The following is an 18,318-nucleotide window of genomic DNA, read 5'->3' on the forward strand; positions in this document are numbered from 1 at the left end:
AGTTGTGAGCTAAAGTTATTGAGTACTTTTACTACAATCACACAGTCCCACCTGCTTAACAATTCTCTCTCTCATCCTATTGTTCCTAATCTGGAGAAAGTGCACCATCAATTCCTACCTGATCAAACCCATCAATTATTCTACCTTGTTTTGCCTTATCATCATTATCATTGCTAGCCCAATGTATCGAGAGTAACCCAGCAGAGATGGACTGACTGACTGACTTTAAGGTGTCACAACAAACAGCTTGTATAATGAGCAGAAAGTTATGCATCAGAGCTGAGTTTGACAAGGAACAGTGTTTGATGAATTCAAACACTTCCATAAATAAAATCATCAACCACATTGGAGAAGTTTAACAATCAGTATTTTGGAAAGCAGCAATTAAAAACTTTATTTTATACATAGTTTTTTCTATTCTTTGGCAAGCTTTCTTAACATGCAAAAAAGATTAAAATCAAATAAAAATACTAAAGTAAATAAGTAACTAAACAACTAGATATATACATGAAACAGATAAATAAGTAAACAAATAAATGAATGAATGAATAAATAAATGAATAAATAAATAAATAAATAAATGAGTAAATAAAGGACAAAAAAAGACAATTGAATAAATGCCTTTCTGAACAAAAAGTGTGCCTTTCTGTACTGCACACAATTCTTTTCTATCACAGTGCACTGCTATAGCCTCCATTACAAATTAAATGCACATTAGTATATATATATATATATATATAGCGCACAGACATTCACCAATTTTCATTTACACAAAAGGGGCCACTTACCCAAATGGTTGTGAATGCATTGCCTCAAGTAAATTTGTTTGCGCAAAAATAGTGTTTTTTCGTACATGCTTAAGTGCATATTACATGCAACAAGTGAATATTATGTATAATGTAAAAAGTGTGCAAACAAAACATGTTGCATACTTGGTTATCACCAATAAAGAATATATTACCCATCTAATCAAGTTCCCTGCATCAACTGCAATGACCAGGAAAAGCCCCAATTTTGCCCACAAAATAAAAGACATAACGTTTCACCAATCAACTATGGATTTCTGAACTTTAGACTCATAGGTGATCTGTGAGTTCCTTTACACTGCTCAAGTATGTAACCTGTTTCCATTCAAAAATGCATCAATATCAAATTCTATAGTTAAGAGGGGTTTTCTCCAAAATAATCATTCATAAAAATAATAAAAACTTCAAAAATTTTTAAAAATTCAATACCAGCACTAGAATGATGCAATGGCTATAAGGACCAAACAGTGTATTGCATCACCAGACTGATGAATGAAATAACACTACATACTTCCACCTGCATGTTTGATGGTTATAGCTCTGATGTACAATACTATATGTATTCCTTTTGATCTGTGTGACCACATACGTAACAGGATTCATGACTTCCTCCTCCCAAGCTCCTCTAATGTCAGCTCAGCAATGCCATAACCTACAAAAATGAACACATACAGTAGCTTGATTCCATCTGTTAGTAGAGTTGCCATCCATATGTGGTGTGGTGGAATGTGTAGGTGGTCTCATGGCTCTTGTATTATGACGACCCCTTCCTGTCTCAGTAGTCAGGGAAGGCATATGTGTAGAGGAGGAACAAGATGCACTGATTGACCATGCCCATGGCTTGATAGTTCACTCTGCACTTATCCTCTTTATCCACCAGCATCACCCAGCTTTACTTACCATTTCCCTTCTTCCTCATTCATGCTTTTCAAGGTTCACTTTCTACTCATGCTGTCTTTTCACCCACCTGTTCCTGGAGGTCTGAGATGGTCTGCTCTAGCTGGCCCACCTGTGCTGCCAGCTTGTCTTTAGCCCGTGCCATATCAGCCAATTCTCCCTTTTTGGTTTCAAGATCCTTCTGGACACGCTGCAGCTCATGCTTATCATGGGCTGAGAGATCACGCATCCTGGCAGGAGCAGGAGTGCATAGGGAGGTGAGATGGAATGAGAAAAAGAGGCAATTTAAGACAACAAAGTGGATAGGAAATGAAGATGAAAGCAGCATGATGCTAACATATATTTGTTTACTGAACCAAAGACTGATTTGCAACACAAGATATATTTCGCACCTTATCTATCTGTCAATTCTGCCATAAGGTTTTGACTATTTCCAAGATTTGATGACAACCATGCACAAAAATGAAAGCATACACTTTATCTCACCATGATGTTTGATAGCAAGTTTCAGAGTAGTAAGATTATTAGAAAATATGAACAGGAAGAACCTTCTCAAAGGGAATGATGACAGAATAGTGGCATCAAAAGTACAAACTGTACTCAAGTTGTAAAAGTATGAAAGGAGACTGGGCCAAAAAGTATTTTAGCATGACAGGGAATTCAAACTACATATTTTCATCTGTGAGTTGACCATAGTAAGCATTATTCTTCAAAATCATTACATATTTTTACAGAAAAGGGAGAAACTCACTTGACCAATGTTTCCCGAAGGCGACTGTTCTGTTGTTCCAACTGCCGCACTTGAAGTGAATTTGCCACACCATCAGTGGGAGTTCCAACCCCACTCATCTCTGTCTTGAGGATTTCCAAGTCCAGCCTGTAAAATTTCAATGTATCAGTTTTAGACATCCAGTCATGAGATATCACATAATTTTTTGTCATCTCATTCATCCACATTATGTTGTACTGTGCATATGGTACTTCATTAGTCACTGATCATCTCCGTCCACTGCTATGCAAAATCATTCCTACATTGTTTAGCTTAACAAAATTAAAAATAAATAAAAATAACAACATCAATGAATAAATAAGTAAATCAAAATGAAAAATCAATCAAGCAATGAAATTATTTAGACATGGACGATCAAGGATAAAGTTTTCTGAGAACAGGAAAGAGCCATCCAGCACATCATTGCATCCATCTACTTGACCCCTACTGAAGGATCCACAATAGCAACATTCTCAGATGTTTATTGATACTTTTGAGTGCAGGAAAAGAGGAAAAAGATACAGTAAATTATAAAGAATATGATTAAAGTACAAAACTTACGTCAATTCCTCTATCCTTTCCTTGGCCTGGTCCAGCTCAAGCTGCAGTGTCTCAGCTTTCTCCTCAGCCATCTCCTTGTCTAGTGTGAGCATCTCTACATTTTCAGCGAGTTCCTGGGTATCATCCATGTGGCGGTCACGGTTCTCCACAGCTTCACGGGCTTCAGCCTTGGCTTTCTGTAACTCCCTCTGTAACTGAGCCTGATAGGAAGAAAACAAAAATGATGAAAGATGTGAATCCAACATCTGCACTGAACTGAAAATGGATAAAAGATTTCTTAGTGACTGCTTCCTTTCATACTACAGTAATCACTCGTGTATCCGGATTATAGCAGCCAAGGCCCTGGCGGATACGCGAAATATCCGGATACGCGGAATTTCCTCTCCCAACCCCTTATAAATTGAGGAAAAATATGTACATAACCAAAATGGGTAAGAAAACAATGAATGAAACCAAATTAAATGATTGTGTATACAATAAAGACTTCCTGAAGCATGATAGAATGATAACATATCAGATACCTGCTTCTCAAGAAAATGTGAGGATTGGGAAAGTGCCATCAGCAGTGTCATGGCAATCTGCTGTTTCACTGCTGAACTGAACACTACCTGAGTCATTATTATTGTGTTGAAGTGAGATAATGATAGTGAAGTATTTATTGTTTGTCTGATACAGCTTTCTACCTCTGTCTCAACATATTTTTTTGTAATAGTGTTATTGTGAGAGCTGTCATGTAAAGTTGTGATGATGAAGGCAGTAAGAAAAAAAAAAGTGTTTGAAAAGATGATATAGAGAGATTGTGGAGAAGCCTGACAGTGAGGCATGGGGTGAGGCAGGGTCTTGGAGGGGGAGATAACACGCATGATGGAGGGGAGAGGGGAGGCCAGAATTGAAAGTCCAGCTGTCTCCCAACGATACATTTGTTTGTTTGTTTCTAGTTGTCTTCTCTTCTTGATGTTTTTCATTCTAATTGTCATCAACTTATACCTGTCAGGCAAATATTAGAGAGCTAAATGACACACCTCCCTACTTGACTCCTGGCCAAGTATTGTGTAGGGCGTGAGTCAGGCTAAGACACAATCACACAAGACATTTAAAAATGGCTTCCTGACAGAAAGGTAATTTATTTATCAAAAATAAACTCATAAACGACAGAGCAGCTCATCTTGGCCATTTGATACTTGGAAGTTCTGCCTTGGAGCATCTCATTGAGAAATGTAAACAAACAACTGAACCACTTTTCGCTCCTAGGCTATATATATATATATATATATATATATATATATATATATATATATATATATATATATATATATATATATATATATATATATATATATACACACACACACACACACACACACACACACACACACACACACAAATATATTTACATATACTTATGAAGATGCTATTAAGTTGAGATTATAGCATCATTCCAATTAGCAAGAAAATAAATCTTACTACAAAAGTTTTGGTTAGAAACTAAAGATCTTAATTTGGCTGAAAATTGATGCTAGAGAAAAACGGTGTGTTCCGTCTGGCAAGACGATGGAAAGAATTGACGGAACAGTGAAAAACCAACGGAAATCATTGAAGACGATGGAAAAAGTGTTATTGTGAAGCCGCCTTACGTGCTGCTGCCTAGCGGGATCGAGGGATCGCTCGCGTGGTAGGTTTGAATATGCTTGGGGGCAGCTCCGGATAGTAACAAATTCCAGATAGTGGCGATTACTGTATCTATTTACTGAATGTACAATTGTTTTACATAATGTTGTCACAGTTGTCAGATTTCATGCAGTGTGATCCCTGAGAACTGCACACTACAGAGGCATACACTGAATGAAAATTGTAGTGATGCATTTCATTATATTACAGCAGTTCAATATACTACTATATATAACCATCCATAACAACATGCGACTAACTCTTGAAAAAACCTATAAATGTGGTAGTTTTCTACATCTATAATGATCGCCTCACCTGAGCCTCCATGATACGGGACTTGAACTCCAGAAGCTGCTCCACTTGCAATTTCATTTTCTCTCCTTCTTTCAGCTTCTCCTTATCCTGAGCACGCTTCACTGCAAAACAATAAGGTCATACATCAATAACAGCAAGATATCACTGAACAGTTCACTATGGTGTCCAGTGCACTACTTCAAGTTCTTTTTTTTTCTTTTTTTCCTTTTCTAACAAGATGGTGATGTGGTAATAATGATGATGATGATGATGATATGGTGTTGATGATGACAATAATGATAATGACAATGATGATATTTCCTGTTGATCTTAAGGCACCACACCGTATTCACTGCCTTACACATTAAGCAAACTATTATGACCTCTTTACAACAAACCCATGTCCCTTTTTTACCTATCCTGTGCTGCCACCATAAACCCTACCTTACTTTTCAGTTCTCTTTTCTCTCTCCAAAAATGTAACATCCAAAGTCTTACCTCTGAGCGTCTCCAGCTTTTCATTGAGGTCCTGTATCTCGCCTCTCAGGTTTTCCATCTCCTGCTGGGCCTGGAGGGCAGCCACCTTATCCTCCAGGGTCTGCATGGCACTGGAAGGAGCACCCGGCGTGTACTGCGGTGTCAGGGTCTCCACGAAGTTGGTCTGGAGTAAGCATGAGATATTAATTGATCAGATGCTACTGTAAGTTGAATTTGTCAAAATATTTTCTCTTTCTCTCTCTCTCTCTCTCTCTCTCTCTCTCTCTCTCTCTCTCTCTCTCTCTGTGCTGAGCACGAAACCACATAAATTAAAATGTCAACATAACACAAAAATATTTATCATCTGTAGTGATACAAATATGCTCACACACACACACACACACACACACACAATCCTTTCACTGATAAAACTGAACCATGAACCAGCCACTACCATTACTACACCATTGCCATGGCCACATCATTCACTAAATTTAAAGTATTTTATAAGAAGATAAAACAAAAGTTTCAGACTATTAATTGAACTAGATCTTTTCTCAAAACAATAGATAGGGGTCTCTCTCTCTCTCTCTCTCTCTCTCTCTCTGCTACAATATAAGAGCATGAACATTCAAAAATAAATATCATTAGTAACCCACTGCTTGCTAAAGAAAAAGATGAGAGAGACGTTCTCTGTGCTGCTCTACATTCTGGCCTGGACATTGTCACTATACTGTAATAGTGTGCTAGTCCTCTAACAACTACAACCTTCAGCTCACTCTAGAGCAAGACGGGGAACAAAAGCTGAATACAGGTTGTCATTTATTAGCTTAACACACTGGAAAATTTCTACTCAATTTATTTTTACTTTGTCCTAAATAAGTTGGCAAGATAAGTCTTAGTAAAGAAATATAGCAGCTTCTTTACATTATTTCTAAATTAAATATACTAATGTAGTTACTGACAGCCCGAAAAAAGAATATGCAAAATCTAAAAACTCAAAGGTTATGAATTTTACACATGCTGGAGCATGTGCAAGCACGACATGCACACATATGTGCATGTGCATATGCATCCACGTGCATACATACACACACATACACACGCACGCACACACACACACACACACACACACACACACACACACACACACACAGCTGAATCCTACACAAGCTGCTGCTGTCCTGCAAAAGTGGTTGTATCTCAAACCAATCAAGAGACAACACTTCATTGCACTAAGGCAAGCCACACCAAGGAATTAGGATCAGACTCAAAAGGTACTGTATTCTAGACTCTGTCAGCAAGTATACTGTTTAAGATTTACAAGATAATGTACACTAAACTTTTAGGACAAAAAATATATGTACAGAAGAGAAAAAAAAATAAATCTGAGATGACACTGGTTAGGTAATCTCTTCTCTGTACATGGGGAAGGGATAAATATTAAGATAAATGATACAAGATAACATAATGCAATAATGATGACAAGAGGATACAATATCTTAAAGTAACCAAGTTAATATGGTAATACTTTTAATTTCACTGTTTATTTCTACAGGATTTTTAGGAAGCTTAAGTGAAAGGATTTTTTTTCAAAACCACTATGTACCTTAAAGCAGAGACACAGGTATTTCAGTGGAATAAGAATGAGGATCATCAGTCAAGAACAAAAGACCAAAGGTGTAGAACACTGAGGGGAGGAAGGAAGGGCAGACCACATATCACACTTGTCTAGGTGATTGTGAGGAACTGGATCCCTAGAATTGTTGATGTCCACTATACAAAAAAGAGACATGCTTATGATTATTCTATCATTACTTTCTTCTATAACTTGTTATGAGTGAATTTATAGCTTTATATAATAAATGCCCTTTGAGTACATGGGCAGAACTTCCTACAGTCTGCCTGTGACATTGCAAAATGTGAAGATCCTGGTGGTTATGGGAAGACCAATGATTTTCCTAACAGTAAAATGAGATGCATTACTACAAAATCTCAGTATTTATAGAACTGCATGAATAACATTGATGCTGAGTTGCTAAAATCCTGTTCCAATTTTCTACATTGAGTAAATGTCACACATGTGCTCATTCTGAAATCCTTAAACACACATCACGTTCCATCATTCTACTCAGCAATGAATGATGAGTTAAATGCCACACATCAAGACCAATACAGACACATCTTTCAGCACACACACTGCTGTCTGCATGAGAGTGGCATTCTTGGTGGGTGGAGGCAGAAACACTCTTGCATTACTGTATCTGTCTTTCCATCAAAATTTTGAAAATAAAATGTTAATATACGTATTCATAGTTTACTTGAAAAATTAACATCAGAGAAAGAAAAGATCATAGACATTGCCAAAAACACTCAAGAAATTTCTATGTAATCAAATTAAACATAACTACAAATCTAAGGAAAAAAAGCCATTATATGAAAATATATATAGTATAATACAAATAGTTTTTATTTATACAATAGAAAAAGCCAATGTACTTATGTCATAAGCAAGAAATTGTAATAAATCCCATAAATGTACAGAAGATTGTTAAAATTTAACTGAAATAAGCAAATAATGTTGATAAAGATATGAATCGTCTCAATGCCAATCAAATGTATTTCAAACAGTATCACAACTCTCCCTCATGCTATCTGATGAGGTTGTTTTTTTTTTGCTTCTGCTGCTGCTAAAATAATTTTTGTTGTTATATTTTTATTTTTTGTTGTTGATGTTGTTGTAGTTGTTGTTGTTGTTGTTGTTGTTGTTGTTGTTGTTGTTGTTGTTGTTGTTGTTGTTGTTGTTGTTGCTGCTGCTGCTACTACTTTCCCCAATGACATGAGTGTCTACAGTAGAGGAAGCCAATATATGTGGGTGTAGCTTGGGTACACACATGTGCAAGCATGTATGCACCAACACACGGACACACTCACACACCCACGCACACGCGTGTGCACGCGCGCACGCACGCACACACACTCACACACACACAATCACAAGGAAGAGAGGAACAACACACGTGCCATCTTAAAAACAAAGCACCAAACAGCTTAAAACACCTTGCTATCATCATCATCATCATCATCATCATCATCATCATCATCATCATCATCATCAATACCACCACCACCACCACCACCACCACTTGCTGCCTGCTTTATACACCGTAACAAGATCCCATAGACGAGAGAGAGAGAGAGAGAGAGAGAGAGAGAGAGAGAGAGAGAGAGAGAGAGAGAGAGAGAGAGAGAGAGAGAGAGAGAGAGAGAGAGAGAGAGAGAGAGAGAGAGAGAGAGAGAGAGAGAGAGAGAGAGAAAAATCTGTCACATGCAGGAAGGAAGAGGCAGTACCATCAGCCTTCCAAGTCTAATACCTATGGCAAGGCTCACCGACTGGCACATACAACTCTCCCCAAGGATGCAGGGCAGTGAAGCAGAGGGGAGGAGGAGAGGAAGGCCACACACCAGACCCTGATGTGGTGCTGGCTGGGGTGCACTAAATGGGGCTGCTGGTTATGGCCAGCTGGTCTCCTATAGGGCACCTTAAATCAGCAGGATATTTCTAAATTGAGAAAGGATTTTCCAGACATAAGATGAAAAGAAAATATCATAAGCTTTCCCACACATCTATTATGCCTCATCATGCAGTAAAAGAAGCTGGTCATGCACAGTTAGTGATGGTAACAGTACTTGTTCGGTCTGACAGGCTATCTCATGGCCCTCGGCCGCTGCCCGCCCGACCTGCGACACCCCAATATTCCCTGACCCGACAGCCAGGGAGGGAATGCGGGGGCTGTGAGTGATGGCCTGTGACCCGCCCTTTGTGCCACCTCCACTCGACTCTCGGCCAAAACGAGGACTTGGCCTGGCCTGGAATAATATCACCCTCCTCACTGCTGTACACTGGGAGAATGTATCTGTTCTGGGCCCACCAATGTTGCAGGGCCATGGGAAATGTGAGTATTGTGAGGCTGTCACTTACACTCCAAGTGGGCAGGCTGTGGAGTTTTATTGCTCTGTTCTCCTAAACATTCTCCTACTTGCAACATAAAAAAATAAGTGGTTGAAACTGCTACTAATACTAATGTTAGCAAGTGTCAACAGTGGTAGAAAGTAATGACAGGTTGCAGATCAAGACCGTTGTAGTAAGGAAATTTCAAGGAACCTTTAAGGTATTAGTAAAAGCTGTTGGGTGAGACAACAAAAAGGATGGGGATCAAGCTCTTACTAAGTTCTAATGAAAAGCTTGCTGGTGGTAGATGAGGATGAAACATCTTCAGAGGATAAGTGTGAAAATATTTGATATGACAGTCCTCTAAACATTGAAATATCCTAAAATACATCCCCAATGCATTCTTTCCACATACCTGTCTCTTCCTATGGAAAATCCTTCATTGCATCCAACTCATAAAATTCAGTACTATGCAAGTGGCATTCCCATTAGAGAGCTCAGATATCATAATCCTCACTGGAACCTCCCTGCAACCACACTAGGCTCTTTCTGCCTTAAGCATTAAAACAGGATGTTTATCACAGCAGTCCTCCGTAACTACTTGTTGCTAAACCATCCATGGTCAAAATGGCATAAGTGGATACCTGCCAGTGAGTCATTTAGTCCTTTCCAACAAGATGCAACATGTGGGGAGGCACACAAGACAATTAAGAAATGTATCAAGCTTTCATAACCAATATAAAGGTCAGGGAGGTAAAGGGCTTCTGCCAAGTGACTGAAATGCTATGATATCTAAAAAGAGCCAAATACACACACACACACACACACACACACACACACACACACACACACACACACACACACACACACATGTGATACTCAAGCTACAATAACCATGTGAATACACATACAACACATGCAAGTTTTATTGAAACCAACAATGGCAACTGCATTGTTCATCTCCTATACTACTTAGTTTTTCTCCATGTTAAACAAAAGACCACACATGGATGCTCAGAATCATGAGCGCCATAGACATCTCAAGATAACTCAAGGTCCAGATGAACATTAGTGATATATTTATGTAGATGTAATCTACACATAAACTGAACAATATTGTTTTTTTTTCAATAGATTCTATAAAACTTGCTTTCCAAATTACATTTCTCTAAATCACACACACACACACACACACACACACACACACACACACACACACACACACACACACACACGGCCCGGTAGCTCAGTGGTTAGAGCGCTGGCTTCACAAGCCAGAGGACCGGGGTTCGATTCCCCGGCCGGGTGGAGATATTTGGGTGTGTCTCCTTTCACGTGTAGCCCCTGTTCACCTAGCAGTGAGTAGGTACGGGATGTAAATCGAGGAGTTGTGACCTTGTTGTCCCGGTGTGTGGTGTGTGCCTGGTCTCAGACCTATCCCAAGATCGGAAATAATGAGCTCTGAGCTCGTTCCGTAGGGCTGTCTCGTCAGAGACTGCACCAGATCAAACAAACAGTGAATTACACACACATACACACACTCACACACACACACAATTTGTTAGCTCAGTGACCTCTCATTTGGCAGGCTCAGGCTCAGGTTTGCATTTTGCTCAGGTCATGAAAGTTTTCATAAACAAATGAGCAATTATCATTCTCACTAAGAGGCTGTTACGTATGTGGCATGCTGAGGTCACAGTCTTATCCATAGACTGGGCTTGATAAACTGTAAGTTCTCATTGAGAAAGTAAAGTTGACAATCAAAAGCCAGTCAAATCCTCATGACCATTGATGAAACATGCATACATATACACTATCTCTCTCTCTCTCTCTCTCTCTCTCTCTCTCTCTCTCTCTCTCTCTCTCTCTTAAACAGCCCAACCTTATCTTCCTACTTTTTTGAGGCTCATCCCTCATAGTTTATATTTTAGTCTTTCAATTGTTATCCCAGATTTACTTTGTAGTAACAAAGAATGGTATCAGACAATGAATATAAAAGAGAAGAGTAAACTGTGTAAATGCAAAATGGATAATGGGAAGTATTTTGAGGTGCTATGGCCATTCTATAAATAAAATTGCCTGCGCCACTAATGGGCAGAAGCTGAACAGCGCTTCCCATACACTCTTCAAGTGTGCCTACAGGCGCTATAGGCCTTACCAAAAAAAAAAAAAAAAAAAAAAAAAAAAAAAAAAATCTGATAACAGATGTAGAGAGATCACTCAAGCAATGTTTAGTTGCAAAGTATGAGGCACACAGAGAGAGAGAGGGATAGTTCTTGACTGTGGAAGGCAAAAATAGTGCACAGCAAAGGTACAGCAGAAGGTGACAAAATATGAATGTTATGCTTAGATGATTCTTGAGATTTTCTGCCCAGGACATAATTTATACTTCACCAGATGAACAAGGACTCAGTGATAATTATCTTTTACTTAATGCTGAAATTAGTAAGAAGACGACAATGATGATAAAATCAACTTCAAAAGAGAAGTAAGCTCTAATACTGCAATCAGTCTCAATTGATGATTTCATATTGCATGTTTACATACAAGAGTATTAGCATTATTTTTCTTTAGCACAAAATTTTAATTTGCCACCATGTCATCAACCACATAACATGTAGTTGAAGTTCATGTAATAGTGAATTACAAACCACTGTTAGCAACCAACAAGATAGCAGAAATATTTTCTAGGTGTAAATACTGGATAACGCATAAAAGATTTAAATTCATCACATCCAACAATTGTAGTAATGTATCCTACAACTATCCTGGCTATCACCAACAAAAGATAAGCAAGTCTTAAGGCTCATATGTCAGTAGATATATGAATATCTACTCATCATGATGCCTATTTTGTATAATCTGACAATACAGTCAGGAGTCACTGGGTATAAATAAATTAATCTTTAAAACAAAACTTTTGATACTTCTCACTATGTTGCAATGACCATTTGTGACCAATGGTGATGATTACCTATAAAATATACACACACACACACACACACACACACACACACACACACACACACACACACTCGACTCAAAATCAACAGGGCCCAGGTTCGAGTCCTGGGAACCGGCGAAGCAAATGGGCAAGCCTCTTAATGTGTAGCCCCTATTCACCTAGCAGAAAATAGGTACAGGATGTAACTCGAGGGGTTGTGGCCTCGCTTTCCCAGTGTGTGGAGTGTGTGTTGTGATCTCAGTCCTAACCGAAGATCGGTCTATGAGCTCTGAGCTCGCTCCGTAATGGGGAAGACTGGCTGGGTGACCAGCAAGCGACTGTGGTGAACACACACACACACACACACACACACACACACACACACACACACACACACACACACACACACACACACACACAGGTTTGGTCCCCTTATAAAAAGAAGCATATAAGAAAGTTGGAGAGATTGCAGAAAATGGCAACAAAAATGGTACCGGAATTGGTAGAAATGACCTATGAGAAGAGATTAAAAGAAATTAATTTGCTTACCTTGGAACAAAGAAGAGAAAGAGGAGATTTAATACAGGTTTATAAACTGTTGAACAGTTTGGATGAAGTGGATAATGAACAAATGATGTTGAGAGAGGAAAATTTAAATAGAACTACGAGATCGCATAGTAAAAAGATAGCCAAGGGAATATGCTTGAAGGATGTGAAGAAATATAGTTTCCCACAGAGATGTGTGGAGGTGTGGAATAGTTTGAGTGAGGAGGTGGTGTCAGCGAGGAGTGTGCATAGTTTTAAAGGAAAGTTGAATGTGTGTAGATATGGAGACGGGGCCACACGAGTATGATACCTAGGCCCTGTAAAATTACAACTAGGTGAATACAACTAGGTGAATACACACACACACAACAATAGCTGCCTTTTCACTACTACTCCACTGCAGTCAAAAAGAATCTTGATCTATGTTTATATTTTTTGCTTAGGGTGAATAGCATATGTACTGTGAAAAGGGAAATCTGTTTCTATCCAGATTAAAATTCATAGCCCAGATTTCTGAGCCATGAGCCAAGTATGTACTTAACATTAGCACAAAGAAACAATTGTTTGCACACCTCATGATATGTGATGGGGATAGGTGCAATTATGTCATAAAAAGAAAAAAAAAATTACATATTACTGTAAGACCCAATATAATAATGCCGATGGGGGCAAGAAAGATCAAGAATCATGGTAAAAACTGTAAAACCCCATACATACAATAATGTAAAATGAAAGGAAACAGAATAAAGACTTACGATAAAATAAAAGATTCAAACTTACTGTGCAAAATCAGTCTTTGCTTACAATGAATACAGGCAGGTCACATTACAAACCATCCACTATTAAAAATTTTACTCAAAACTACTGGAGAATTAATGGGATGTTCTTTTCAATCTGACCTTGAAAATATAATTACCCAAAAGGAGAAAGTTAAAATTTGGTTTGCCAAAAGGGCAACTAGCTTCAAAACTGTACATATTTCTATCTCTACATATCAAACTAGCAATCCCACAAAGGGGTGGCCCAGACAAAACAAGGTTCAATAAGTTTTTTTTTTTTATTATTATTATTTTCTTTCTCTTGTTGCCTTTGGTCATTGCCCCTTCTACTGCTTTTATGGCATATTTGACAATTACTTCCGTTGTAAAGTTCATCTAAGTAAATTCATTCCATTAATAACTTCTACAATAACAATTTCACCTTCATATAAAAAGATGTAAAGGTATGAAGCAGCACCAGAACAACAGCAGTGCCACCAGCCCAGTTTTACAAAGTTTTTTTTTTTTTTTCTTATACTTTCTTCATTGAGACCAGGTGTGTGTGTGTGTGTGTGTGTGTGTGTGTGTGTGTGTGTGTGTGTGTGTGTGTGTGTGTGTGTGTGTGTGTGTGTGTGTGTGTGTGTGTGTGTGTGTGTGTGTGTGTGTGTGTGTCTGTGTCTTTACCTAGTTGTACATTACAGGGTTCGAGCAGGGCAAATTTTGTCCAATTTTTCCTTAAATATGTGCACACTTTCTGTTGCTACAATCTCATCATTCAGAATGTTCTAGATGTCCACCATCCTATGTGAAAAACTAAACTTTTTAATGTTCTTCAAACACTAACTTTTCATGATCTTCTGGCAGTGTCCTCTTGTTTGTCAATCTATCTTTTCCATACAGTTTACTATCTGATACATCATTACTAGATATCCTCTCTCCTGTCTATCCTTCAAAGTTGGTAGTTCCATTTCCTTTCCTTCTATCTTTCTTCATAATGAAGATACTTTATTTCTGGCACCATCTTTGTAGCAGTCCTTTGGATTCTTTCTGGTTTCCTTATGTCTTTCTGCACATACAGTGATTACACCACTGCAGCATATTCTAGTGTAGGTCTTATCATAGTGGTTATGATATTTTTCATCATACTCTTATCCATGTAATTGAATGCCACCCTGATATTTGTTAGTGTCTTGTATGTCGAAGCAAATAACTCAGTTATGTGTCTTTCTGGAGTCAGGGTGTCTTATATAATCAGTTCCAGGTCTTTCCCTTCCCTCTTTTTCATTATAACCTCTTCTCCCATTTTGTATTCCCCATGTAGGTCTTTTATTACTTTTACCCACTTCCATTACATGGCATTTCCTGGTATTAACTTCTAATTTCCTACTTTTGGCTCCATTCCAAGATCTTGCCAATATCTTTCTGTAATTCCATACAGTCCTCGTTCTTCCTTATTACTCTCAAGTGTGTGTGTGTGTGTGTGTGTGTGTGTGTGTGTGTGTGTGTGTGTGTGTGTGTGTGTGTGTGTGTGTGTGTGTGTGTGTGTGTGTAATTCACCACGGTTGCCTGCTGGTCACCCAGCCAGTCTTCCCCATTACGGAGCGAGCTCAGAGCTCATAGACCGATCTTCGGGTAGGACTGAGACTACAAGACACTCCACACACCGGGAAAGTGAGGTTACAACCCCTCAAGTTACATCCCGTACCTATTTACATTAAGAGGCTTGCCCATTTGCCTCGCCGCCTCCGGTATTCGAACCCGGACCCTCTCGAGTGTGAGTCGAGCGTGCTAACCACTACACTACAAGATGTGTGTGTGTGTGTGTGTGTGTGTGTATTCACCTAGTTGTAATTTTACAGGGCCTGGGTATCATACTCGTGTGGCCCCGTCTCCATATCTACACACATCCAACTTTCCTTTAAAACTATACACACTCCTCGCTGACACCAACACCTCACTCAAACCATTCCACACCTCCACACATCTTTGTGGGAAACTATATTTCTTCACATCCTTCAAGCATATTCCCTTGGCTATCTTTTTACTATGCGATCTCGTAGTTCTATTTAAGTTTTCCTCTCTCAACATCATTTGCTCATTATCCACTTCATCCAGTCCGTTCAACAGTTTATAAACCTGTATTAAATCTCCTCTTTCTCTTCTTTGTTCCAAGGTAAGCAAATTCATTTCTTTTAATCTCTCCTCATAGGTCATTTCTGCCAATTCCGGAACCATTTTTGTTGCCATTCTCTGCAATCTCTCCAACTTCCTTATATGCTTCTTTTTATAAGGGGACCAAACCACTCCAGCATATTCCAATCTTGGTCTAATTACCGTACTAATTAATTTCTTCATCATATCTTTATCCATATAATGGAAGGCTAATCCAATATTTTTATCAAATTATACATTTCTCCAAACATCTTATCAATATGAGCCTCAAACTGCCCATGGTCTTGTATTATCACTCCCAAATCCTTTTCCTTTTCCACCTTTTTCAACACTACTTCTTCACCCATCTTATATGACCCTCTTGGCCGTCTTCCACTCTTCCCCATCTCCATCACATGACTTTTGCTCAGATTAAATTCCATTTGCCACCTCTTGCTCCACTCCCAAATCTTATCCAGATCTGCCTGTAAAATTTCACAATCTTCTTCACTCTTCACACACCTACACAACTTCGCATCATCCACAAACAAATTAATATAACTGTTTACTCCCTCTGGCATGTCATTAATATATACAAGGAAAAGTATTGGTGCCAGCACTGAGCCTTGTGGGACTCCACTCTCCACCACCAACCAGTCCGACTTTGCATCCCTTATTACCGTTCTCATCTCCCTCCATCTGTGTGTGTGTGTGTGTGTGTGTGTGTGTGTGTGTGTGTGTGTGTGTGTGTGTGTGTGTGTGTGTGTGTGTGTGTGTGTGTGTGTGTGTGTGTGTGTATTTACCTAGTTGCATTGTACAGGATTTGAGCGGGACTCAATGTCCTGTCTCCATATCTCCATTTATCTCATTTTTCTTTAAAGTTATGCACATTATGTGCTGTAACATTAAGGAAAAATTAGATAAATGGAGACATGGAGACAGGACACTATGAGCCCTGCTCAAACTCTGTACAATACATCTAGATAAAAACAACTATGTAAATACGTACACACACACACACACACACACACACACACACACACTAAAAAAAAATGACTAAGAATGGTTCCAGAATTTGAAGGGATGACATATGAGGAGAGACTAAAGGCTATGGATCTACCAACCCTGGAACAGAGAAGGGAGAGAGGAGATCTGATACAAGTTTATAAATTGATCAACGGAATGGACCAAGTGGATAATGAGAAACTGATCCTGAAAGAAGAATATGACATTCGAAAATAAAAATATGAGAAAGGGAAGATGTCTGAGAGATGTTAAAAAATATAGTTTCCCACAAAGATGTGTTGAAACGTGGAACAGTTTGAGTGAAGAAGTGGTGTCAGCAACGAGTGTGCATAGTTTTAAAGAAAAATTGGATAAGTGTAGATATGGAGACGGGGCCACACGAGCATAAAGCCCAGGCCCTGTAAAACTACAACTAGGTAAATACACACACACACACACACACACACACACACACACACACACACACACACACACACACACACACACACACTCTTGAGAGTAATAAGGAACAACGAGGATTGTATGGAGTGTGTGTGTGTGTGTGTGTGTGTGTGTGTGTGTGTGTGTGTGTGTGTATTTACCTAATTTACCTAATTGTAACATACGGGAAAAGAGCTATGCTCGTGTTGTTCCGTCTCCATATCTATTAATGTCCAGCTTTTTCTTAAAATCATGAATATTCCTTGCGTTGACCACTTCCACGTCTAAACTATTCCATGCTTCCACCCTTCTATGAGGGAAGCTATATTTTTCACATCTCTCCTATAAGTGGCCATTTTAGTTTTTCCCATGCCCTCTCGACATTCTTCCATTCCACATACACAGATCTTCCCTATCCATTTTTCCATGCCAATCATCACTCTGTATATTGCTATCAGGTCTCCCCTTTCTCTTCTGTTTTCCAGGGTTGGAAGTTGCATTCTTTTCAGTCTGTCTTCATAAGTCAAATCTCTTAAGTCAGGCACCATTTTCGTTGCAGCCCTCTGTACTTTCTCTAGTTTCCTTATGTGTTTCTTTAAGTTCGAGCCCACTGTATTGTTGCATATTCAAGCCTCGGTCTTATCATTGCAGTAATTATTTTCTTCATCATTTCTTCATCTAGATATCGAACGCCACTCTTATGTTCCTCAATAAGTTCAATACTTCTCCAATTATTTTGTTTATATGTCTCTCTGGCGATAGGTCATTGGTAATTGTCACCCCAAGGTCTTTTTCTTCATGACTGGTTTTATGTCTTCATTTCCTATCTTGTACATACTCCTGATTCTTCTTTCACTCTTGCCAAACTCTATTTTCTTGCATTTTGTCGTGTTGAACTCCATTTGCCATGTACAGCTCCATTTCCATATTCTGTCCAAGTCTTCCTGGAGTAGTTCGCAATCTTTGTCACATCTCACTTTTCTTAACAATTTTGCATCGTCTGCAAATAGGCTCACATAACTGGACACCCCATCCACCATGTCATTTAT

General features: G+C 38.8%; 1 protein-coding gene across 16 annotated transcripts in view; it reads right to left on the reverse strand.

Annotated features, from left to right (window-relative positions):
* The window catches only part of LOC123514567 (dynactin subunit 1-like), a 55,931-nt gene that overhangs the window by 8,967 nt on the left and 28,646 nt on the right, over window positions 1–18,318 (reverse strand). For 11 of the 16 annotated variants that reach the window (XM_045272510.1, XM_045272519.1, XM_045272520.1 and 8 more), the window contains 6 exons: window positions 9,163–9,342; window positions 5,494–5,656; window positions 5,017–5,117; window positions 3,034–3,233; window positions 2,455–2,580; window positions 1,774–1,933 (listed from right to left, as the gene is read on the reverse strand). In XM_045272510.1, coding sequence (XP_045128445.1) covers window positions 1,774–1,933; window positions 2,455–2,580; window positions 3,034–3,233; window positions 5,017–5,117; window positions 5,494–5,656; window positions 9,163–9,342 — 930 coding nt within the window. The remainder of the gene's footprint in view (window positions 1–1,773; window positions 1,934–2,454; window positions 2,581–3,033; window positions 3,234–5,016; window positions 5,118–5,493; window positions 5,657–9,162; window positions 9,343–18,318) is intronic. The other 5 variants (XM_045272511.1, XM_045272525.1, XM_045272512.1 and 2 more) reach the window with 1 other exon arrangement.

The sequence above is a fragment of the Portunus trituberculatus genome, chromosome 38 (assembly GCF_017591435.1).
Source record: "Portunus trituberculatus isolate SZX2019 chromosome 38, ASM1759143v1, whole genome shotgun sequence".
Lineage (NCBI taxonomy): Eukaryota > Metazoa > Arthropoda > Malacostraca > Decapoda > Portunidae > Portunus > Portunus trituberculatus.